General features: G+C 44.3%; 1 protein-coding gene across 1 annotated transcript; it reads right to left on the bottom strand.

The window, feature by feature from the left end:
- Nucleotides 1-5,420: 5,420 nt before the first annotated feature.
- Nucleotides 5,421-25,003, bottom strand: LOC112571823 (bone morphogenetic protein 2-like). The gene is given in 6 exon segments (XM_025251135.1): nucleotides 5,421-7,469; nucleotides 7,472-7,638; nucleotides 8,768-8,932; nucleotides 9,291-9,450; nucleotides 10,600-10,754; nucleotides 23,898-25,003. Coding segments are annotated over 6 exon segments (1,773 nt in total). The 5' UTR covers nucleotides 24,505-25,003; the 3' UTR covers nucleotides 5,421-6,950.
- Nucleotides 25,004-26,496: the final 1,493 nt, after the last annotated feature.

Here is a 26,496-nt window from a genome sequence, read left to right as displayed (position 1 = left end):
AAGAACGAGACCATGAATAATCACAACAACAAGGGCAAGACCAAGTAGAAGAAGAAATAAAGATGATGTACACATTTATTTTGACTGGGTAAAGCTCAGTGAGATAGTATTTCTTAAAATCTAGGTGAATAAACGTCTTTCGTTTTAGACATACAGCCTACCAACAATACCATGCCAAATGTCAAAATCGTGAGGTCATGCATTTCAGATAATATATGTTTTAAGATCTCCCATTGGCTGAAGCCTTCACAATGCAAATATTTCCATGTACAATCCTGACGTCAGCGTTGTTGTTGACCTGTGCATGTTTGTAGGCGTGAATCTCGAGAACAGAAGGGGGAACATTCCCACAAGATTTGGAGAAATAATATCATTACATTGAGCTTTACCCAATCATAAGTTTTAAAAAAATCCACCCCACTAGACTTGTAACCTTTGGCCTTCATAAATTATTATGACGTATTACACACAGCGTTACGAGCTAAATGATGATGAAGGTGATGAAAGCTGTTCATTGAATATAACTAGATAATACACAAACATTTTAAGGTTTGGCAAAACGTTGAAGAGTTTTGCACACACAATAAAGCTCAGGATACTGAAGATTGCATCACGCAAAATGTGTAAGGATGGATTGAGACATTGTGTTGAGTACGTGCATTCATCCACTTATCCAACTATCCGTCTTTAATCTTCGGACAGACAGACAAGCTTACACACCTGCATATCCATGAGGCAATTATGTCTGGCACCTGCAACAAATAATTTATGAGCGTCGGTGTCGATAGCCAGCGGCCAGGCAGCAGGACTTCAATATGCCGGTGAACCTTGGTCACGAAAGATTGAAGTCAGCGACGGTGGCTAAAGTCACGTGACAGACTACGTAAGTAGCTCAGCACCACTGGCAGCAGGCGATGAACGGGGAGAACGGGAAAAAAGGTGTTCGACACGCAACAAACGAAGCTGTCTTAAAGACCTCCCCACCTCCGACTCTTTCTCTCCCTCCTGCTTCCTTCACCCATCATCTCAGCAGTTTCTGCTAACCTGAAAAAGTGTGAACGGCAGTCTGACCACAGGATAGTCTGCGTATGTACGTCTGTGAGTGCGTCTGTATCCGTGTGTGTGTGTTGCCGGCGACGGTTGAAACCTGTTTGAATTACACTGGTTCCAGATCGTGTTTATTTCTCGTGGTTATTTCCTTTGTAATGATGTAAAAATGAGAGATTGCTGCGCAAAAAAAAAAAATTTCGATATAATTCTACATCATCGAATAACTTTAGACAACATAGTAATTGGAGAGTATTCTGCGAGGAAGTGAAAGATAGAAACAGGGATGGAGAGGAAGCGAGCAAGCTACTCACTTGGAGGTTGGCATCTCTGCAATTTTTATCTCGCCCTCGCTCATCGTGCTCCCATTACTACACATAACCAGCCAACCTGACAAGTTAGGGAAGGGACATCAAGAGTAAGTGCTTTACATTTTCTCGACTCTGAGGCCGCGCATGAATACGCTTGACTCACATGAAGAACTAGACCAAAAGCTGACGATAAAATCCCAGCTGGAAGAGTTATCAGCAGATGTCAACCCAGGTGGATACGGGTACCGCGGATAGTATTCAGTAAGTCTCCAAGCGTCGGACTGAGAAAAAAATTTATTTCTGAGGGTTTCCAGACTCAACGGAAAGACGTTAAAACAAGGGATGCGAGGGATAATAAAAGGTGTTCTTACCTGGACACACATTGCCAAACATTTGACTGTGTTGGTGAAAATTTATACATGACGACCACACAAATTTTGCGAACGTCCTCACGTATTCAACAATACACTTCTTCTGGCTAAGACCATTAACCATAGGGAACAACAATAAGAACAGTTCTAAAAGTGATCAAAGCTCTGACCACACTGGGAAGTATCAACAGGCAAGATTCCGTTACTTGCATGCTGGGGGGCGGGGGAAATATTTCTCGCAATCTGAAGACCTCCCATGCTGGATACATTGGACAAAGAGGATACGATGTTCGTGAGACGTGACAATTTTCCACAATTTTCAATTTATAAAGAGAGAGAGAGAGAAAAAAAAACCTTGCCAAGTACCAGGCATTTAGCAGGAAGGCCCGTCGATAGGACAGACACCCCTCATCGCACCACGTGACCGTCTAGGTCGCGACACGCTCGGTACACACAGACGTCGGGTGTCTCGTAGGCACACAGCACCCCGTGTCCATTCTGCTCCCACCCACCCCGCGGTGAACAGGAGGTCACACGAGGCGACTGCACGACGTTTGTAACAGAGGCGTCATTCAAGTCCTCGACGCGACAGCGACAAATCCCCGGATGTTGCAACTTGTCTCCCTCCCCTCCCCCCCAAAACTCCAGCCACTCCTCTGGCTCCTACCCGAGGCTTTGTACTCTCGTTTTGTCGGAGCATGAGATGGCATACCTTGTCACCCACATGCCGTCCGTGCATTAGCAAACGTTGGCAACGTCGGGGGCGCCATTTCTGTCGCCGATGTTCTTGTAGACATTATTTTCTTGCTAAATGTTACACCTGCGTCATAGGCACACCGGACACCCAAAGCAGATTTTCTTTCTTTTTTTCTTTTTTTAATGGATAAAAGAATCCGCAGTTTTGCTAACATAAGAAATGGCTTGAGCTCGTCTGGTAACAATCTGGGGAAAAGTATGCCGTGGGTTGATGTCATGTCGATGAAACACGAGAGAGCGAGAAGAGAGAGTGTGTGAGGGGAGAAGAAGATGGGCATATGCGGTTTGCACGTTCGTTATGGACCTTATTCAAGCAAGCGCCATTTTGAAACCGGAACGAGGCCTCATGGGCAGGTGTAGTGGCTACCGAAACATATGAGCACCGATCTTTGTATCAAAAGGTCCATTATAATGGATTTGAAAATTGAAATTCACTCCCCGTTCCCACAATTAACAAACAAAGAATTGAAAACATATCACTAGACTGAGACTTAATATTTGAACGAAGTGTGTTTGAGTGACATGGCTTTGGTAATTCGTAATATGATGCCACTGGAGCTTTTTTTTTTTGCAATGAACTTATGTTCGATTTTGTAATGAAATTGTGAACACGTGACAGCGTGAAAGGGTGAAACAGTAGCTTATCACAGATGTTAGAACTATTCTCCATTTTCTCAATGAAGTTTTAACACATAGGACTTCTGTCATCTGTCATTGACTTTAGACTTACAGAATTCAGATTTTCTGTTTACTTTCTGCACGCCTACCGTCATATGTAATTAATGTTAACAAATTCTGATGCACATTGGCATACATTACCATATGCTCATACCGAGTATGTATTAAATAATTTTTAAGATCATCTGAACTTTAATTCTTGCAGAGCTGGTCAACTATACATATATATTGTAATATAACACACACACGCGTCCTTATGCACACTGAGCCAAAGACACTACATGTATCTGAATTAAGTGGTTGAGTGCAGAAGAAACAAATCCGCAGCACCAGCATTCCCCAATACATGCAATGGTCTTCACTAACACTTCATTCAACCATTTCTTAAAAAACAAACACAACATGTACATATCCGACGCTATATTTCATTTATTTGTATGTCATAACAACTGCGATTGAATCAAAGCACTATGAACACAAAATCGCATGTCATAATATTTACAATTATCACTAATATCTCTCAATAACCTCTCGTCTGCTACTTGTCTTCGGTACCATCTCAGTTTAGTCTGTGAGCCACCGACGATTTACTTTTGCTACAACACCGACAGCTGGACCCCTCGTCTGCTCGAAAGTTTAATACCGAGGTCAGCAACATTTCTGCACGTGACGGCAACAGTTAAAGGTCAGACATATATATATATAAACATTTATCAGTTGTCCCCTTCCCCTAACTTTTCAGGGATTTAGATTCACAAGGAACAAACTAAAACAGAAAGAAAACCTTAGCAAACGCAGCTACCTCCCGCGAAACACAACAATCCATACAAACACACTGTGACTATACACATAAATAGGTTTTGATCATTATTTGTGTGAATATACTTTACGACAGTACAGATTGGTACAGACATGGCAACTTATGTATTATACGTTTTATTTTTAAATTAAAATATTTTAACTTACAATTGCAGAGTTTCGTTTAAAACGATGTCAAGTCTAACTTTGTTTTATGAGTGATAGAAAGGTGAAAGTAAGTGGAATGATGTTTGTGATTGACCGGTACATGTAAAAATATCAAGTAAAAAAAAAAATCAAGATAAACGACAGGAAGGTGGAAATGGCTAGGATTGGTATGAAACCCAAAACAAGGAGCGCCTCCCAAAAGGAACGAAAAAAAAATCCATCAACCAAAACGAAAACAGTCAAGATACCTAGAAAAAAAAATAGAAAAAAAAAAGAGAGAGCTAGGTCGAATTTTGAGCAAAATGCCAAAACAATCGACAGCCCTGGGAGTTGATTTAGAAAGAGAATTAATTATTTTTCATGATTGCTGAAATACACTACGTTACCCAGTCTGGAAGCTTCACTGGAATCATATTTTCTTTTAGTCCCACTCTTACAGAGTGTACACATGAATTAAGCATAAAAAGACTTAAGTATACAGACCGCACAGAAAACCTGCTAACTCATTGGTTGTAGAATATTACTGATATTAACAAAGGGTGAATCATAAAAACACTCGTGTCATTGGTTATTTTATACCAACAACATTAGAAACAGAATGCGATGACATTTTGGTATATGAATACTTGTACTATTCATCAGTTGATTCTCACTGTAATAACAACTAACGGCCCAGCCCCTCCTGTAATAACTTCACTACAGAACTGAAAAACATCGTTTGTGAAGAAGTCGTGGTCTTCCTCCAGGAGGCAGTCTGAGTAACCATTCGCATCTTCTTTCCGTATATAAACATGCCTATAAACTGGCTCACCCTCTCACATTTGTGCATGCATACTTTACTGAACGGAAAAGACAAGCATTCACACAACCCTGTTACTCGAAAGCTTGACGAATGAAAAAGCCACTCGAATTAATCTTTAAAAATTATAATGCATTAATTTGTAGAGGACGAACAAGACTTCCTCAAAAGACACTACACAAGTAGATTAAAGGGATCAGAGCTGAAGAGACATCGCATACTGTCACAGATCGCCTGCAAACAAACAAACAAACAAATGAAAAGACTGGACGACACGAGTTTTTCCGAGTGTACATTAAACTATATGCGGGTTTGGTATCAGCGTGTGCTCAAAACAAAAACAAACATTTTTAGAACATTCACTGTGCTTATAATCTTACATAACTTTCTCTTTGACTGCAGCAAACAGGGAAGCCAACTAACTAAACTATGCAAAAATGAATATAACCAGCCAGACGGATAAAGAAGTAATATATTTAAAGATCATAAAGATCATAGTTCACTTAAATAAGCGACATTAAATAAGTCACAAGAATTCAAACAGCGCCCTAATTCGGGGCTGCCAAAATACCTCTAATGTCCAATACTTCACTACTTCTGAAGAATACCAGATGCTCGTATGCTGTCCTTCTGTAAGACTTCCGAGCTGTTCTTAGTGAAATTTCATCAGAGACTGCCAACAAAATTCTTATTTAAATATCGCCAGCAGACAGTTTCATGCACGTCTTCTTCTGGTACTCCCAGAATGTTATGGCAGCTAAAGACTGAACACTCGTCAGCCTCGTCATCCCAACACAGTGACCTCTTTCCAGAGGAGTTCTAACCTTTGCCACACATGTGGCATCGTGTCAATCACATAAAACCGAAACAAGGTGTGGAGACCACGGAGAAGTCAGCCGCAGGGCTTGACCACTTGACAGTGTCCTCCAAACTTCAGCAAGTCTATAAGTCTTTCACAGCTGCGGTGTCTGCGGTTCGTGGGATGTCCATCATCTGAGTCCCCGGTACAGCAGCAGCAGCAGCAGCACTTACTCAAGTCTTGTCATCCACGGACAACCAACCTCCTTGGTCATTCTTGCATCATAAGGAGAACTGGACTGCAATATTGCTGACAGTAGTTGTGGAAGATTTCCTTGACAAGCTCCCCCGAGAGTCGAACGAAATGTTTTCAGCTCTTGCGAATCTCTTTTTTGCACATGTATGCTAGTTTAGTAGCATGTTATCGGTCTGTTTAGTACAAAAGTTGGACTTAAAAGCTTTGTCACCACTTTTATGTTCTGTGGTGGTTAGACCAACATATACAATTCTTGGAAATTAAACCATCCCTCAGTCTGCCACTGCCACTGTACCTCAGCATCCGTTGACACACCAGTGGTAATCTCTTCTCACTTGTGCTGTACCAAAGTCTCCATATACTCCATTGTGTAGCAAAAGTACTTCACAATTCTCCCTTCTGGTTACAATTATTTTGCATTGTTTATAGCGCGTTAGAACCTTCAAAACTGCAGTCGGTACCACCAGTACTTATGCCAGACTTCAGTCCGTGAAAGAAGTATCCTGCGTATCACACACGTGCAATTTCCGCGCATAGTGTCTTGAAAAACATCTTCGCAAGAAGTAAATATTCTTCATGGTGTGCTGTGTCTAAGTCAGCATATTCCACTCAAGTTCTGTTTTCAAAACATCCTTCGGGACACCACTGACCAATCTGAAGCTTTGCACTGTCCACGTCAGCGCTGGATATACAGGGGATCTGCCTGTCAGTATTGTTGCCGACTTTCATGACATCAGATGGTGCGAGGTGGGCACTGGTACTTCGCTAGTTGACAAAACTCTAACTCTAGCAGCACCGCACCACACCACACCGCTCTACCGTCCTGATTGAACGACGCAACAGACTACCCCACAGCCCTCCACCCTCGGATCTGAGCGCCTCTTTGGGTGAGATAATCAAACCGATCTCGTCAAAGTCCACGTGCACCTTAGCGCGGGCCACCCCACTCCTCCGTCCTTCCTCCTCCATCAGTGACAGCCACAGCTGGCGGCCACCATGTCGTCATACTGTTTGAGGATGACATTCTCGTCGTCGTCGAAGTAGAGGAGAGAGATGGAGAAAAGCTTGTTAGGCACGCAGCAGGGTGTACCCACGTTGTTACCCACGCGCAGCGCGTGCACGATGCTCTGAACGGTGGCGTGGTTCGTCGGCTTCTGACTCTGCCCCAGGGGGAAAGGACAGTCGCCGGAGCAGTGGTAGGCGTCGTAGCCTTTGGGCGAGATGATCCAGCCTGACCAACCGATCTCGTCAAAGTCCACGTACATCTTGTGCCGCGCGCACGAGCGGCGGTACCTGTAGCCGCTCAGGTCGTACATGCGCTTGCGGCGCCCTCTAGGCTGTTTCTTCTTCTTCTGTCCCTTTCCGCTGCCGCCTCCGCTGCCGCTCTCCGCTTCGCGTTTCCGGCGCCGTCGGCCCAGCGCTTGGGATGAGGAGGGAACCCCGGAGCTGGGCGTCTGGGTGGCGTGTGCGCGTGCGCGCTCGTTGAGCATCAGCACCGCGTGTCGAAAGTCCTGCGAGCGCGTGAAGGCTGGCTGTTGACGTTCCTCTGTCGTGGTTTTCTCTCCTCCGCCTCGCCTTCCTCGATGTCCTCGTCCTGCTCGTCGTCCGGCCGATCTTCTGCATCGTCCTCTACCTCCTGTTGGATTTCGAGGTAATCTGAAACACGCCAATGCCACGTCAGCCCACGTGTTACAGCGGAAGGATGATGGGTAAGTGCATAACTTTTTTTTCCCCCCTAATGACGGATCAGAGTATACAATAATACTTCCCCAACTTTGGTATGATAACATCTTGTTGTTCTCGAAATACAGGCCTAGATACATCACCATGCACAGAACGAGGCGGAAATTAGAGGCATCAAAATTGTAGATGAATACGGTTAATTTATCAAGGCCTCAGCCAAAGGGAGTTAAAGGTCATCCACTGACCTTTTCAGGTCGGTGGGGAGTGAGGTGTTAGAGACAATTATTTTTGAGGCCAGCTTTACGTGAGGGTGGTGTCCAGCTCCTCTCCCTCGCTGCCTTACATTTCCCTTCCTTCAAAGGAGTCAGGTACCCATTCCCATCACCTGGATCGACTGAGGGAAGTTTGCTGCACCACACGGGTATCGAACCAGCGGGATTCTCAATTCGGACTCCAGCGCTCTAACCACTCGGCTATCCGCCTCCGTAAGCGGGGACCAATGAGCATTGGACGGTTTGACTTTTCTTTGTGCATTGTGATGTTTGTAGACGTGTATCTTTAAAAAAAAGGGGGGGAGGGAATTCCTGACCCACATAAGGGGCAAGTTTCTTGCACCGAGCTCGATCCAAATGTTTTGCACTGTACTAGATATTTCAAGCTTACCGCCTACTTGTCTTCTGCACTATTAGGTGCAGTTTGTCACCTACCACATTTCAAACAAAGAAAATTATGGGAGAAACTGTACACGCTTGCTTTGCTCGCTGATCAACTAGGGTGCCGATGCCATTCGTCTTGATAAAATAGCATCATTCGCCACTCCTCCAGCACTTACCAAACCCACTCTTATCGCACCATACCTCAGGTGATCCTACCTGACAGGTTTATGTGACCAAATGTTACCTGACGACTACATTTAGAGTAAGATTTATCCGTCCAATAAGAAAACGTAAAAAATAGAACACTCTTTAGAAAAATTAATCAACCAGTTGTGGCAACGACGAGAGAGAGAGAGAGAAAGAGTGTGCGTGTGTGTGCAAGAAAGAAATAAAATTAAAAATGACAACTGAAAAATGTCCGACGCTGCCTTGGATCTGACCCTCACCTGTGTCGTTGGCGGAGACGAAGGACGATTCCCTGATGTTGCCATCGTCGGTGAAGACAACGAGGATGGGCTGTTTGCTGTCGTGGTGCTGGTTCCTCTGGGCGAAGCGGATGTAGCTTCCGTTGTACAGCTCACCATGAGCCGACTGAGCCATCACCAGCAACCCTGCATCAGAAGCCAAAAGACGCCATGTTCACTTCTCACCTTAGCTAGTGATATCAGTTCTGTGATTTGTGATTTCCTTGCCTGACAATTGCAGACAAGCTCGGAGACCTGGTCTTGATAAACGCCAATATTTTTCTAATAATTTTGATAGATGTTGTTTATAATGTTAGTGTTAATTAAAGTATGACTGAAAAAGGTCGATATTTTATATTTTTTCTTGGAATGGAAAGAATGAAAAAAATTTTTGAATATTAGTTTTTATCAAGTGCGTGGATGAAAAGGGGAAAAATGGTTTACACAATTGTCCTGGGAAAATCAAATCGATCAATTAAAAATTAATGCACTAAAGGCAAGTTACCGTGATTGGGTTCGACCTCCGAGCGCCATTTTTCTACAGCTTTTGTGACTTTGAATGTCTGCCACCCGTGTGCATGAGCGCTTATCCGACGTGCGTCCAACAGGCGCAGTCCATCTGGTGAATACATATTTTCCATATCTAAGACTTGGTACACCCTCAGCTGCAAAACAGAATCAACCATTTTCTTGTAACTTTTACAAGAACATTTTTTTTAAAGTTTCACATGAACACAATGTGTCAACTGTCGTTTATTAACATCATAAGAAATAAAGATGATTAAAAGCAAAGCCATAGGAACAGCACAGTTTATATCATTCAAAATTCAGGTGTTTTCATCTCGATCATGCTCTAGAAATGCACACCTGGAGTAAGAAACTATTATATTGGAGACAGGCGCTAACCGTTGCGCCACCGAGCCGCCCACAAAGAGGGAGAAGGAGGGAAGGAAGAAGAGGGGTTCACAAGCATCATTCTTCATTCCCCAGTCACTAGGGCAGACATGCTTTCTCACTCAGGCGACTAACACAGTGTTTCTGCTACATTAAATAGTTGATGGTGCATGAAGTGCTGGCCGCGGTACCCGTGGACATCCACCCTAACCAAAGTGCTCGTATGGTTTCCATCTTTGGGAGCGATCCCTCGCGCCGCGCGACCATCCCTAGGGTCGCGTTACTCTGTTGTTGTTGCGACCTGGTGGCAGAGCCAGCTCTTGATGGTCGTCGTGTGATATTTCATCCATCCTCGTTAGCAACCACTCGGCCGAGTCTCTTGCCCCCAGTGGTGCTTTTCAGTCTAGAATCGCCGAGTTTGAAACTAAAACAGCATCGTGTTATAAAATGAGCAGCGACAGGTCTGTGGTGAGGGATCCCGGTACCATGGTCAAAGCCTTTGGAATGAAAACATCTCTCAGGATGCCGATTCAGCTGTTTGAAGCTGCCACGTGATCAATGATGAGAAAATACTGCTTTGTTCTCCACTCAACCTAATGGTTTTAAAAATAAAGTTTAAACTATTAAATTAAAAAGGATCTTTAACTTCGTGAATGTTTGGAATTCCATTCAGACCGAAAAACTGTTTGTATTCGGAATGAAGAACGCCTAGCTGCGTTTGTCTCTAATGTCACACACTTCAGTTTGTCTCTTTATTTTATTCGCCAGCGATATATCTTGATTAAAGGATTAATGATTTCTGAGGAAACCGGTTGCTCAGCGGTTCGCGATCTTTTTTTATTTCATTCTATTTTTTGCTTCATAAGCCGCATTAAAAGATCGATGGAGATGCACTGAAGAAGGATGAAGGTCTGTCTCACCAGAAGATGATGTGGAGGCGGGGTTTCTGCCGATCGAGAGGGGCGGGGCTTCATCTTGAAGATGTGGAATTCAGCCTCCAGCACGCGCTCCAGCTCCGCCCCATCGCGCGCCAGGTGCGAGACGTTGTAGTGAAAGTGAAGCTGTTGGACCGTGTCTGGAAAAGAAAACCCAATGCCAACGATGAGAATATGGAGAACAAGGAACTTTTTTAATTTTATATATATATACAGTATTTAGATTCATCAACTTGGGGATCTTTATCCTTTAGCACCAGAGAGAGAGAGAGCAAAGCACTTGCATAGAAAAGTTTCGCGTTCTTTGGAGAGTAACAAGAACTACAAGAGTTACAAGAGTTTTCGTGTTTCTTTATCCGTACATAAACGTTTCCATACATGAATATGCCTGTGAGACACCTTCGCATGCCGAGATATAAGGATACTTTTCTGTAAGAAAAAGAAACATAAGCGATCGCGCCAATTCTTTCAATGTTAACAAGACCAGGCTTGTGATGAATGTTGGGACAGAATCCATTTGTTTTTTCCTTCTTCCACAACTGGGGCTAGTTGCACATTTCTAGAAACTTAATCGCTACTATACCATTTAGATGCGTCGCATGAGCGCATTTGAAGCTTTGCACTTTTTTTATTAAAACGGTTTTATAAAAATTGCTAAAATTGTATTGTACATTGTGTTTCTATAAAACAGATTTCTAGATTAAGCCCTAAATGCGTTTCAAAAGGGAAATGCAACTGCACTATTTTTTTCTTTAAACTCGATAAGTATACATATTATATTTTATAGAATATGATATTAAATCAATCAGGTATTTTGCTATTATTTCGTGTAGTGGCTTTGCAGTACATAAACCATTACTCTGACTTTCTTGTTGAGACCAACTGATTGACAAAGGATACTGCTGCGCCAAGACACAAATGTTATTAGCTTCATTGCCTTCACATTTATACAAAAGACTCCTGCTTTAAAGTGACTGAAGAACGAAAATGTATCCATTTAAAAGAAAGCCGTCGGTTAATTCCCGCGTAAAATTCCTTGAAGAGTAAAAAGATTTAGTTCCAGCGACTGACTTGATTCCGTGGCATTCTCTTATCTTACTATATTTTAAAAAAAAACAATATTTTTAAAACATATTTAACAGTATCTGCTCTAAACAGGTGAGTTCAGTATAAAAGGAATTGTTAACACCTGTATGTTTACCTTGCAGAGAGCGCTGGAAAAAAAACAAAAAAATTCTGGTCGTGCCGTCTGGTCTATCTACCCGGCAACAACAACAACAACAACAACAACAACAACAACAACAACAACAATAACAATAACAAACAAACAAACAAAACAAACTGAAAAATCAAAAGAAAAAAGCGAGATGATGAGTACCTTAACCGGTTGTTGAGAAATGTAACCTGTCTTTTCATCTCCTAATACCCTGTGAGTAAACAGTAGCTTGCTACACGCTTGTCGTCCTTACCACGCGAGTGTTCCTGCAGGTGGCGACACCGTGGGGGCGGGGACGAAGGCGGTGCGGGAGGCTCAGAAGTGTACAAATTTTAAAAAATACAAAATCACTCTCACACCTGTAGACTACTTTTTTGATTCTAGCTCTCTCCAAATGCCCGAAAGAATTAGCTCCACGGGGTAAGACCGACCTCTGGCGTTCTCTGGAGGTAAAAATGTAAACATCGGGGGTTGCAGGAACACCGCGGTGTTCGGAGGTTTTTGCATTCTGTACATACCTACCTCCGCGTGACGACTCGGTACTCGGTGTGAACGAATTACCTGGATTAAAGAGGTAGCACTCATTGGCTTACCCTTATCGGAGAAAGGCCACCCGTAGCCACCCGTAGCCACCCGTAATAAAATAAATAAAACAGCAGTTTTGACATCGTCAGCTAATGGCAGCAGGCGGGTGCACGCTTGGAGCATTACCCAAACATACAGCTAAATGCTTGTGTGTAACTAATCCTGCCATGCAAATAAAAAGAGCATGACGGGATTGCTTGGTATGATCGATCAGTATTTACACAATATCAGCATGGCTTCACAAACATTTATGGCAAACACCAGACACTAACTCGTTAATTTTACATGTGAGGTCGCCTTGTATCTTTAGTAATAATCTCTGATAATAATTAATAATAATTTAATAAATTGGGTATGAAAGTAAACAAAGCAGAACACTGTTATATACTTTGTTACACATCATTATGATTTTCTTTTATCGCGACAGAGAACAATTTCATAGTCTCACCATGGCGCTGAGCTGTCTGCCATGACAAGCAAACAATTTTTAGGATATTCTGCAGGGTGTCCAGTCTAACAAATGGCGAGCAATTATATAATCCCGCTGCAACAGCAGCGACAAGCTGAGCTGACATCAAGAGAAGGATCCGCAGATGTCACACCAGCAATGGCACCACCACTACAACCTCCATCAGCATCAACCACAACTGTACCAGCATCAAACAGCGTTGCTATTTTAACCTTTGGACCACCCAAGTGCAGTCTCCGTTGATGTGACGAAACTGGTTATGACAGAAATAAATAAAGCTGTCCCAGGAGGGTCCTCGTGTATCTCAGGAAAAAGACAAAGCAAATAACCAGGCAACGAAACTGTTGCTGTGCTGACTGCTCATGCGCAAACTGTTATTCTGATAACAGCTTTATGATGAGTGAAACATTCAGTTAATTTCAGTTTCTGTGTGGGTGGGTAACTGTACAAACACACAGACTGAGAATGCCAACATAACAGACACCTGTTAGAACAGATTCCAGTACAGAACTGAATAGTACTCACCTCAGAGCTTCAGCTGTCCGCTAGGACAAAATGATTGAAATTTCTTTTATTTTTAATCAAATATCCATCCACACACCCCGACACAACACACCACTTTTGCTGTTTGTTCGACAGATGTTTTCCCCCTAAAACATAACACATTTGTCAAGATAATAGATTACAGCGATAACTCCTGGTAAGAAATCAACAATAATGACCAGTGGTCGGGTGGGGAAGAGTACAGAGATAATGTCCCCTTCTTACATTATTTCTTCTCTATACACAATGCCTGTGGAAAGGGGCCACCGAGATCCCGAACCGTTGAGGCTTTCGCAGCCCTCTCTCCCGCGCTAGCGACTGGAATCACACTCGACCCCCTTACGTTAAATCGCTCGTTAAAAGGCTACTCTTCACCCAGTTCGCACCTGTCGTCAATGGGCCAGGTGTGTACAGGTGGAGAACGACGGTGCTTCAAGATGGAAGGGCGTTGGCCGACCTGTATGAGAGATCGGCGCGGGCTTTGTAATCCTGACTGGAAGGTCTTTCATGGTCACCGTTACAATGCATCGTCCTCCAGGTTCCCCCATTCCACCGGTTCACTCTCTTCAGACCGCGGCAGCACGGCGATTCAGTTGTGAGTGTCGCAGATGTTGAGAAACAGAGCGCAGTGCCCTGCTACTCAACTATGAATACAGTGTTTTGCAAGCTGTTAGGGGTGGGGTACAAAAGGTAGGGGCAGGACTTCTGACGTCTGAAGACCTCCAGATGGTCTCAGTACTGGCTACTAAACGGCGCTCTTTCATTCATACAATACCACATTAAAACCACAGTACGGAGGGACAAGCGACGGGATTAAAGAAATCCCAACAGAACTTGAGAAATAAGTATGGAACCATTAAGTTGTTGTCTGTATGTAAGTGGAAAAACTTATTATTTTAATGACGCGCCATTGTCCAGCGAAAAAGTGTTAGGTCACGTGATATACTCTCCAGGTAACAGAAAGGTTACGACACCTCCGTGAACAACGCCTGGTCTCAGCACCTGCTGCTTAGCTTGCTTCCTCGCCAATGAGGCGTGACCACTGTGGACAACCTACACGCAGCAACAGATCATAACCAGCGGGGGGACCACAGGCCTACAAATGTATCTTCAAACACAATGACAATCCAAGGGGACTTCTTTTTTTCTGTAAGTCTGATCGAGATGAATAGTCGATTTCAGAAGTTTTTTGAGCCTGATATAAAACGAATATTTATTTATATCTACGATTTTCGACTAAGCTTTGATCCCGTCAAATTGTTGTAGCCTTGATATACTCACATGATATACCCGACTGACCAATGCAATTATTATATACAAGTTTTTGCTCTGTGTTTTTTTTGTTTGTGATTTCGTGTGATGGATGAAATTTTATTCATGTGAAATACTCCGCAGCATGCCTAGGACTGAGCTTTCAAAGTTCCCATCGTGATTTCTCCTTAAGGTTCAGCATCTGTGACCTCTTCATTTTTTTCTTTCCATTCTTTTCTTTCAGTGAACACTCGACGTAACATTCAGCGACCCTACAGAGAGGCGAACTTTCAGGGGTCAGCTAAATATTTTGAAAAAAATACCCAGCTGGAGCCTTTAAGCGCAGCTCCGACATTTGTACAGAGAACACCTGCACACCCGCACGAGTCATCAATTACACATCTGTTCTCACCGATGTACCACGCACGGAATTTATGGTGAATCGCACACGGCACTATTTTTGAGCGAACCTTGTCGCCTTGTAAAGGTTCTTTGTATCCTGCCGCCCCTGGTCCCTTGCAACTAATTATCAGCACGTTCAGTTTGTAAAACCGCTAAGTCGTCAGAGCGGGTCGCACGACACGCCTCGCGCTCAGGACAACCGAGGGCAGCTTCACTTTTTTTTTTTTTTTTGGTATAAAAAAATAAATAAATAAAACGGCGAACACGTCATAAAAATAGAAGAGGAGGTTGTCTGGTGTGAGGGGGGAAGACGAACGGATATTTGTCAAGAGGGATAGCATTGCGATATGTTTTGCCGGTGTGTAAAAGCCCTCGTCTCAGTAAACTCTGCATTCACTGAATTCTTCTGGCATATTTGGAAGATATTAAAATGAGTAATGGGCTTTTAACAGCCTTTATTACATTCGATCGGCGGTCTAACGAGGGCGGAATCGCACGAAGCAATTTTCTTTCAACAAAAATATCAGATTTCCTTTAGATTGAACAGAGATTAGATATTGTCAATGTGAGGCGATTTGGTGTAGTTTTAATTTTATTTTTATTTTCTTTTGATGGGAGGATTATTTTCCCCGTTCCTCTCTACTAATCTCTACCTTGTATCAAAAATAATTCAACCAAAACTGAGTGAAATTGTTTCTAGGACCAGATGCATTCTTGACCATCTGTTTCATCCATTTCGAAGAAGTCGGTGTGTGTACACCTGGCTTAATGGATACTAAAAGGTCGCGAGGACACCTCTGGGAATCAACTGGAACAGGTGAGCGGTGCTCAGCGCGTGACCAGCTCGCCGTCGCCTGGCGGATGGCGTCATCTCAAACGACCGTCTCGGTGGAGTGGCTGCATCTCAATGAGCGACTGCTGCTCGGTGCAGGAGAAAATGGGACGCCTCATATAAATTCATGAGGACACCAACATATTCAGCGCCTGGTGGGGTGCAGACTCAAGAAAGGGCTTGGGTGGATGGAGTGGGGTGGGGGCAGAGGACATAAGTCAGGCAAAGCACCCTGAAAGTCGATTTTGCATGACTGTAGAGCGCGCAATATATTCCCTTCAACCCTGGTGTCTTAGGTGTGTGGCAGGCCTCCTGATTCTCGGTTATAGTTTACTGACGTTTCTTTTGAAAAAAAAAAATATATGAAACCTGCCTGGTGGTAACATTTGTTACAAAACTTGTGATCAAAAGGGGGGTGTTGTCGTGGGCGGGGGGGGAATCGAATCTTCCGGTCTGCATGTCTCTATGTATCACGGATAACAGTGGAAAATACCATTTCTCCACAAGACTGACGGGATAAGAATCTCATACAAGCGACAATCCTCTTTCTTTATATCTTTCTTTCATTCTCCGACTCTTCTTCTTCTAAAGTATACATATCTTCTGCATCTACGTGAAATGGACGCTGATTATCCAAATATTTTTTCAAATTGGCGGAAGGCTGTATGACCCTATCAGGGGGATTAGCCTACCCCGCGATAACCCTTACAATAATGATTACCAAGCATGTGTGTAATTTCCACCTAAAGCTGGTCCGTCCATTTGCACTATGGAAAAGATAGACCATGACTTTGACCTCTTGGTAACCTCAGATTGGTAAACAAAAAATTCCTACGTTTGACAAAACATCACCTCCCCCACCCCAACAAAAAAATCGCTAAGATGTCAGCCAAATGCAGCAAAACTTTTCATGGAAGTGATATTAAATACAAGGTTTCTCAAAATTCTGATAAAAGATAGAAGCAAAATTTTGTTGGTAACTTTGAAAAAAAAAAAAAAACAAATACCCATGAAAAGTAAGCGACCTGTGACATCTGGGACGTGTATTTACCGGAAAGTTCCAAAAGAAAGTCATTATAGACGCTTCAGCTGGGGAGAAAAATAATATGGAAATTCCTCACGAAACTGTCCACAAAAAGAAAACATCGAATCATTAAAAACAATTTTCTTGACAAGTGACTGGTTGGCTTTCATAAACTTGCAAATAGGAATGTTTTGCTTGGGTATTGCAGTGGTATTGGGATGAGCTGACAGAATACGGTTGTTTTGTTTGTCGGTGTTTCGTGCCGTGTCAGGGCGAATAAAAAAGCTGAAGTATCCGCAAAGTGCCGCCTCCTCCTTAGACTCCTTATTTTGTCAGAGATAAATGCCGTGGGAGGTGAATGGAACGACAACATTCAATTAACTAAGCGCACTAATGAAGAAAAAACTCAACATGACATTTATTAGTATGACAAAATTATAATTAAATAGCTCTACATGAAAGAACGAATAAAGAAGAAAGAAATAAGACAGACAATAATAATTTTATATTTTAAATATTTATAAAGCACTTCGGTATTTGTGTCTCAAGCACAACAACAGACGACACCACTCCTCCCTACTCCCACCCACACATCTCGAGCAGTTCGTTCCACCCCCTCCATTCTTTTTTCTCTCCCCTTTTCCCGCTCTCCTCCCTCCGGAGCAGTTTTTGTTCGGGTTCAGCAGCAAGTGTGCTTTACATACGACATAGGCCAAATATTTCCTTCTCGACACTGTAACCATTCCCTGCTTTCTCTGTTTAACCGACGATCCTGGAAGTTAGCAGACAACAGGTGGCGCTTCATGTCAAGTCAAAGGCTGACGTTGCCTCAGCAAATCGTGTGCAGATTAAACTTCATTATCGCGACCTTTCACCTTTTTATGTAAAAGTTCTCGCCCATCGCTTTGCTCTCGCGCTTCCCTTAGTTTTGTAGCAGCGAGAAAAACACTTTCAAGAGCTTTGAGAAAATAATTATGAGCTTTGTAACCAGATTATTCTAGAATGCAGTGAGAACCAACTTCACAGAACTCGTGAAAAGATGTCTGGTTTAATAAATGATCAATATTCGTTCTAAAAAAACTAGCTAATCGTTTAATAGTAACGACCTTACACAATGTTTACTTTACATGGCGGACATGCGATTAATTTACAAAGGGGCATCAATGAAGACTGTTACAAGCTAGCATGGTAAACAAAATGGTTAAACCTTCTAGACTGCTTTTATTTCTGTTGACAGATGTGTTGACAGATTGTTGCAATAACCTGATCAATGATGATAAAGCTACATAGAAAAATATTTTGTTTCCACATACGCACGCACACACACAGGGTGCACAATCGCAAGTTACCTGCCCTCAGGTGTTAAGTCCCCTAAGCCCGTTAAGCATACCGCGTGAGCCCCTTGCCTTTAACACCTTTCACACAAATCCTGCGGCTTGTGAAACTCTTGTAAGTCTACAACTGCGACAATTGCTACCGTGTGTACCATACCTTTCAGGTAAGATTACAGCCGGGTATCTTCGCGCGAACCTACTCTGATTCTGCTCCTAGTCTGGAGATTTCAGAGTTCATCTACTCCGAGGGTTCAGGGGATATGAAACTCGGACAGAGAACCGGCAACGACGATAACGCGAAATGCCACACCAGAGTGAAACAGGATGTGAAATGTTTCACTGTCTGTGGGGTCTTCTGAAAGGAACACGGACTTTTCTCGAATGTGGCTATGAGAAAGTCTGCTCACGACAGTCACGTGACAAATTTGCCAAACACAGGCACACGAGCAATGTCCCGTTAAGAATGCGAGCTCAAAGAATGTCCTGTGGCCGATGTGCAGTAGGCATTTCTGGAACATTTAAGTACCGTCTGTTCTTAGAATAAAAGTTGCGATTTCAAGGAGAAACTATCACACATCAGTAAATGTTTATTAGTGGACTTAAAATAGAAGTGGAAGTTGACAGCAATGACGAATGCCTAGATATGTTGGCTTAGTAAAACGTGTCTTCTATTTCCGGATGTTTAATATTATTATTTCTTTGAACTGCAACTTTATTTAAACTGTGATTCAAAACGATCCATAAAGATACGTATTTTCGAAAAATTTCCGAGTAGAACCCTCGACACTTGAGATTGTTTTGTCATCGCGATTCCCTTCAGAATTCTTGAAGATCGTTCAAAAAATGAACAGTCAGTCTTATTTCCATTGTCTATCGCCGGTCTTGGTAAGAGAGCTTGACTTTGCGAAAAACTGAAGAAAAAAACTGTTCCAATGAACAACAACAAAGAAAAAGTATCCAAAGCCATTTACTCAAATGGGCTGATATAACTGACAGCATAAAATATATGGATCACCTGGAAGCTCATCGTTGGAAGGAAAGGGACAATCCTTTTTGTCTTCAATGAACATTCTTACAGTTTGACAGAAGCGTGGTAACAGAATTGACAGACTGAATTCATTCTTCAGGAACAGATCAGAAAGCATTGTGCACACGCACATTAACGCACGCGCATTAAGTCACGTGCACTATCCGCCATTTGTCCCGACGAGTGGGTAGGATTGTCTCATCACATCTCTTACATCGTGGCCATTGTCCTGTCATAGTAATCACATGCTCACTGTAAAGCTCGGGTTTCTTCGCTCTCTTCACATACCTCTCTTCTCAATCACCACCTTCGATTCCCCTACCACCACCTCCACTACCCCCAAACCCTCCCACCCAAATAAAAAGATCAACGACGTTGTTTCAGTACAGTTCATGTCCGCTACATTTAAGGGCAAACGGACGAGATAGTCCCATCCCTCGACATCCCACACGTACGTGTGTGTGTTCGCGCGAGCCCCGACCCACGTCTTCGTGACAACCGCGCAAAGAATGTTCAAATAGCACACCTCACACGGTGAAGATTTAAATAGCCTTGCCTCTGTCGCTCTCGGAATAAAGGAGATACATAAAACCATCGCAATATGACTCTCTGCCCACATGCAGGGAGCTTGTGTGTTGATCGCTGCTATCGGCGAACTCAGACAGCATTAGGTCGCCACTAGGGGTGTGGGGTGTGGGGTGGGAGCGACTTGCAGCACTGAGGTGTGTCTGAAAGGTGATGCAGCCTGAATATGGTCTGCTACCCGACTAAACCATAATTTTAACAAGCTGGTCTGGCCACTTAGGAGTCTTTCTATCATGTCTACACTAAATGTAAGTTAACAATAAATAAGTATTTACATCACCAAAATAATTTTCACTTACAGGAAAGGTGCTGTCTTAACTATAGATGTACCCAGAAGCTGCTCGCTCAGAGAAACTATCACGATTTGTTGTCTGCGGATTCTTATCAAATATTTTTGTTTTTTATGGCCAGAAGAATCTGGAATAATAAATCTCTCTCTCTCTCTCTCACACACACACACAGAATGTACCCTAGGAGCAGCTCATCAAAACTCACCCTGAGTTATATGTTGTTGGTCTATTTGGAACAATTCGAACCCTCTTCCCCGATCCCTCAAAACACTGCCCTGCGAGTTACTTCCCATAAACTAGAGACTTCAAGTACCTTCCCTCCTTCCTTTATCTCCGAGCAGTGATCGAGTCCTTTCTCCATGTAAAGAAAAACAAATATATAATACATTGTGGGGGCGGGGTAAAAGTGAGCAAAGCACGCAACATTTCTTTTTTCAAAGGAACCTCAACTGGGACCGCAACTTGACGGCTGGTACGACGGAACAGCCAGTTTGCCCAGCGATGATGAAACGGACGACATCGCAAACAATTTAACTGAAAGGAGCGCGCGCCCAGCGACGACAGAATCAGACGATGGCTCCACTTGCGCGGCTATTCACCTGCATGTTTGGTTGCACAATGGCGCTACTTTCTACAGGTGAAACCTGATGCTTCGCACCCTGACGGCAAAACAAGCATGTTCATTGGCCTCTTAAAACAAACACTTTCATTGGCCTCTTAAAACAAGCATGTTCATTGGCCTCTTAAAACAAGCGCGTTCATTGGTTTGGTAAACGCGGGATGCGCATTTTGGAAGTGTAGTCGCTGGAAAGGTCGAAGGGGAAGAAATAATGATTGTGAATTGCACTGACATTCAACAAGTTGGAATGAATGATGTTTGAAACCAACAGCAAACCATGATGCATTGCTGAAAAGGCCAAATATTGGATTACTTACTATATGTTATAGTTTAAGCGCTAAAAATACCGTTCATAATAGGCACACAAAAGAAAAAATGAGACAAGGAAAGGTGGAAAGGTAAATAGAAAGGTACACATTACCCATCCTTCTATTTATGTTTAATTACTATTGTGTGTATATTTGTAGAGAACGAAGAGATTCGGTGACAAAGATTAAAGAATGAATATTGATGCCTTTGGCATCTAGCAGCTTGGTCACAAAGACACTGTAGAAGTCTGCCTCACAGGTACCACATGATACCCGAAATCGTAATCGGTAAACAGCACAGACCTCGTGGGCTGGGGTGGCCACTTGCTGTTGACAGAAAGTTGGACGGGGAAGGACTACTGAGTACTTCATACGAAAGCACTTCAAACTCGGACTGAACGAAAGACTTTTATCAATGGCCCAGTCTCCTCGTCCCTCGGGACTCCCAAACTATCGTCAGCAGATGCGACTATGTCACACTGTGACACAATGAAAGGCTAACCCTCTCCTCCTCAGGGCAAGGGGGTGTGGCAAGCCACACCTGCAGCCAGGAATGGTCATCAATGACGGTGTTAAATATCCCACGGTGGACAGGTGTTAAACATCTTACACGTGTTGCTATGTATTCTGTCTTGGCAAGTATTGTTTAAACTGTTTATAACTGTACTACCTCTACTACATTTATTTATTTAAAAAAGTCACTACTCTCTACAGCTTAGTTTAGTTTTATTTACCTGTCACAATATATGTCTAATCATCTAGCTAGCTGTGTTGATAGAAATCTGGCCTACTTAATCTTATTATTATTTTTATTAATTTTATTTCTACTAGAAATAAGAATGACGAAGAAAACGTAACGGTTGACATTATGCACATCTCTCAGTGGATGATTTTCATTTTCCAACATCTAGCAGTTGAGTGTAACTGAGACTTGAATGAGTTCATTTGTTTGAACACCGTGGTCAGGTGACAGAGCCTATGAGACGTTCTTCTACAATAAAAGCTTATTATAAATTAAACATGTGTGATGGAGCAGCATACAGCGATTCAGTACAGCGAGTTTGGTGGTTTTATTTTTGGCCAGGTTGCCAAACATCAACATCATAATCAGAGAAAGTCAAGCCATCGGTGAGCACTTAGGCTTGGCTGTACACGAGACGGCCGCTCCGGGAAGGAGATGGGCGCCGCTGGGGAGGGGGAGGGCTGGAGGTGAACAATTAACACGTCTCTTTAAAGGCCATTAACGCGCATATCGCTTTCCACTGGCTCGCTGTCAGCGCCAGATCCCATTACAACTCCAATTTGCTCTCCTTGTCAGCCACGACACAAGTACGAGGGTTGGGCAAGGGTTGGCAGTGAGATCGCACCAACTCCACGACTTGCAGATCCTGCACGCACGCGCACACAAACACACAGGCAAACTCACAAAGCTTTGTCTTTGTCTTTTTCTGTCGGCGTCTTATCACTATGACATGCCCCACAACGATAGCAAGGGAGTAGTATATGTTACACCACAAATAACTCTACATATGAGGCTTGACGGCCAGAGAAAAAGGATTTCCAGCCGTTCTAATCAATTGTAAATGCTGTCACTCAGGCTTTCGAGCGTTGGCTGCCATATCAGCTAAAAGTCGGTATCAAAACAAAGACTCCCACCCATCCACCCACCACACACACCCAAAAAAAGACAAAAGCACAGCTCAGTCGGTAGGTAAGGTAAACATATATCAAAACGACTAATAAAGAGTATTTGTGTACAAATAAAGGATTGGGGTGGTTCAACGGAAAGCAAGCTGTTGCCAATCTTGGAAAACAAGCTTTCAGGCCTCGAAAGAAACGATTAAATCGACTTTTACAGGAAAAAGAAAATTAGGATAAGTTTACAATTGTGAATTTTTATACGACTCAACTAAGCTGTAGTCGGGTATGACAAGAAAAAAGGGTAAGGGGTGGCCTAAACGCCATACTGTCAATCAGTATATATGATACTCTGTGCGTTTTGTTGGATGACATGCAGTAGCATTATATATTTATATCCTCCTGCTCTGTGTGTGTGAATCCAACAGAAACAGGCGGTGCGAGAAAGGATTACTTAGGTTCTATTGTATGTTCGACATCTTACAAGCCCGGCGCTTATGAAAAGTGACATGTTCCTTCAACTGCGCCGGTCTGTCGGCAGACGTGACGAAGGTGGCATGTAAATATCAACCGCCAAGGTACCCGTCACACGTCTGCCCACCCGTGTGAAGCTCTTTACCCACGAACCAGCGACGCATCTACAGACCTGCACGTATGTGTAAGTATATATTTTATACAAGTCCGTGTTTCCAACTATACACTATAGAGTATAGTCTGAGTCTTGTGTATTATTCGAATTTATTATACAGTCACATAGATACATTACATATCTTTGTAAGGTCACCTAATATAAATATCAGGTCAACGCACTGACTGAATGAATCAGCACTTGCAAACCTCCAAACAGTCCATTGCTGCGTTGTGTGTGTTTTTTTAAGAGTGATGATGATGATGATGATGATGATGATGATGGTGGTGGTGGTGGTGGTTGGAAGATGAAAATATGCAAAATGAAACATTTGGTGGGAGAGTGCAAATGTAGTTTAAAACCACACGATACCAGTGTGAAAGCGATTGGGGATGGGGAAGTCGAGTCACTTACCTCTGTCACATAACCTCTAGATGACCAGTCTGTTTACCAAGTATTTTTTTTGCGGAGGACAGAAAGACTTGAGTAGGCATGTAACTACGTCGGCACAAAAGAAGAACTAGATACTCACCCCTGTCCGGGAAGCTGCGGATGGTGTTGGCATTGTACGGTCCATTGGCCTTGGTCAGTCCACTGCGGGTGTCAGCCACCGCTTGGTACAGCTCCGTCATGTATTGTGGTGGGGTGCGGTGCACCACCCGCGCAGGGATGCGAGAGATGCCGAAGACCTTGGACAGGCGAGCCAGGGGGTCGTCCTTCTGCCCGCTGTCCCTGAGGTGTGCGGCGGCAGGCACGTGCTGGAACCCTGGTACCGCAGCGCCCTCAGCCTGCCTGACCATGTCCCCCGCGGCGAGGACAAGCACCATCAGCACCATCATCCTGCCGAGCCGCGGACACGCTGCGGGTCCCAACTGTCTCCTACACATTACACAGCAAGTTCTTGGGTTGTAACTTTTGTTGCTGCTACTGCTGTTGCTACTGTTGATGACGGGCAGACTTTGGTCCGTCGAGGCTTCACGCCGGCCCCGCCCACAAAACGCGACGCACGATTTAAACAGCCGTGGTGGATTCGTGCCCCCGTTTATTCGCTCTAGCGACGGCAGCAGCCTCCGTGCACTCTGATCGTCGTCCATGAGGCTGCTGGTCTTGACGCCTTCATCGACGACAGCTCGCGTCATTTTTTTGGTCCTTCTGAACGATGCGTTCCGAACCGCACGCACAGACGGTGACAAGGGACAGGAGAGTAGAAACGAGGGCTGTGGAGGTTGGGCGCGATTAAGCCACGCGCTGACACTCGTACATACAAGTACAAATAGCCGACAAGTCACAAAACCGAAAGCTTTCTTCTTCTCACCGCGCTCCTTTTTCTTTTATTTTTTCCACCGTTGCAGACCCTCGCCAAGCACCGTGCTGGGATCCCTGCCGTCGATCCGGCCACAGCCAAGACACGGGTCCACGCCTTCCTGGCGCGCACACCCCCCGTTCCATTGAGGAACGAGTGTTCCCCCCTCTACCTCCTAAATGCTGATTTACCTCCAGCAGGTCCCCGATCGGTCCCCAGAAACTCCAAGTGCACACGTGTGTCGCTGCAGTCGTCGTCGTCCTGAGGACAAGAAGCACACCTGCAGGCTCTCCACCACCGCTGATCCGCCAAATCCCTCCTCGGCCAACTCTCGAAAAGTGAGGGAGAGAGAGAGACTTCACGCTTCGACACCTCCCGGCCCTGTTACTTCGAAAACTTTCCGTCTCTTGTATACTTAATGGCTACGGAGCATGTCCTGTGTGACGGGGACTAGGAAGGGGAGGGAGAGAGGGTGGGTAGGTTGGTTGGTGAAAAGGTACCGCGATACCTCTCACAAGACAACACAAACGAACCACAGGATTGAAAGCACGCGCGCGCTCGGCATCAGAATCAGCTGGCAGCCCCGTGCACTTGTCTAGAGGAGCGGCACACACTCGACTCTCTCACAGATGTTTTGCCCGCTGACGCCCCGCGTTCTCTGCGTTGAAACAACACAAGCCCTTGTTGCCACGCACGAAAAACAAATTCCCCAAGTGAAATCCGATCTTACGAAGAAGAACTTTTGCATGCGCAACTTGCGAAAGGCAACCGTTTTACGTTTCACTTGTCTGCGGAGCGTTGCTGCTTTTTGTGGTTACAGCGCAGAAACCCTCGAAGAACTCTGGTACTAGCTTTTGAAAAGAAGTGTAGTGAGTGGCGATACAATGCTGGAGTTACAGTAATGGAACCATCACACTCCTGTGTTCTGAGAGAGAAAGCATGAATGAGCGAGGGAGAACGGAAATGTTCACGAATCCAGCAAGGCCGATGAGAACGGGATCCTTCTTGTGTAATCTCTCCAAGATGCAAATGAGAGGCTGACAGGTTAGTCAACGCTGCCACCGTTCCTCGTTGATCTTCTGTCTGGACCATGTCGTCTGTGGACCAGAGGAGTGGCGCGCATGCGAGAGCAAGAATGAGGTACAGTACATAATCCACACCTGTTGAAATCTTTCGCATGCTTGATTAGCCCATACACAAACTTCGCCTCTCCGTGGAGCAAAAACTGAGGCCCAAGGGGACACGATGGACTGGACAACCCGCCGTTACATGGCTCTCAACGCTCGGGTCCCTCTTCCATCCGTTGCTCAACTGTGGCAGCAAAAAGGCTCGAGGGGTTTTTTTTAGAGGTGGGTTTCCCCCCTTTTCTTCTCCTCCCCCACACCCGTTTCTGTCGCCAAACCCATACGCGGTCGGTCCGGTATCAAGTAGCAACCGAGCGGGCGGCACAAGTGCGAGGGTACAGCAGTCGTCGTGCTGGAGGTTGGGGCCAAACTGCGTTCGCGATGTTCGCAGCCAAACGTTTCATGCCTGGCCGGCTCGCCGTCAAAGCGCCGACTGATCACATTTCGTTCTCCCCTTGGGGTCTCACCTACCACCGTCAGCGGTGACAGTTTCTCTGCTCGTTTTCTCTTCCATCCCTCCTCCATCCCCTCCCCCGCTCTCCCCAGGCCTTTTGTGTACGCGTGCGCGAGGGGAGGGAATGGGGGGTGTACAAGTGTAAAGGGGAGGTGGCTCGGTAGCGCATCGATGGATCTCCTCAATTGCTATCTCTTAAACCCGCTAATCGCACCCCTAACGTTACACCCTCCCTACCCGTGCACCCATC

This window comes from Pomacea canaliculata, linkage group LG1 (genome assembly GCF_003073045.1).
Source record: "Pomacea canaliculata isolate SZHN2017 linkage group LG1, ASM307304v1, whole genome shotgun sequence".
Classification (NCBI taxonomy): domain Eukaryota; kingdom Metazoa; phylum Mollusca; class Gastropoda; order Architaenioglossa; family Ampullariidae; genus Pomacea; species Pomacea canaliculata.
This window is presented reverse-complemented; position numbering and strand designations above follow the sequence as displayed.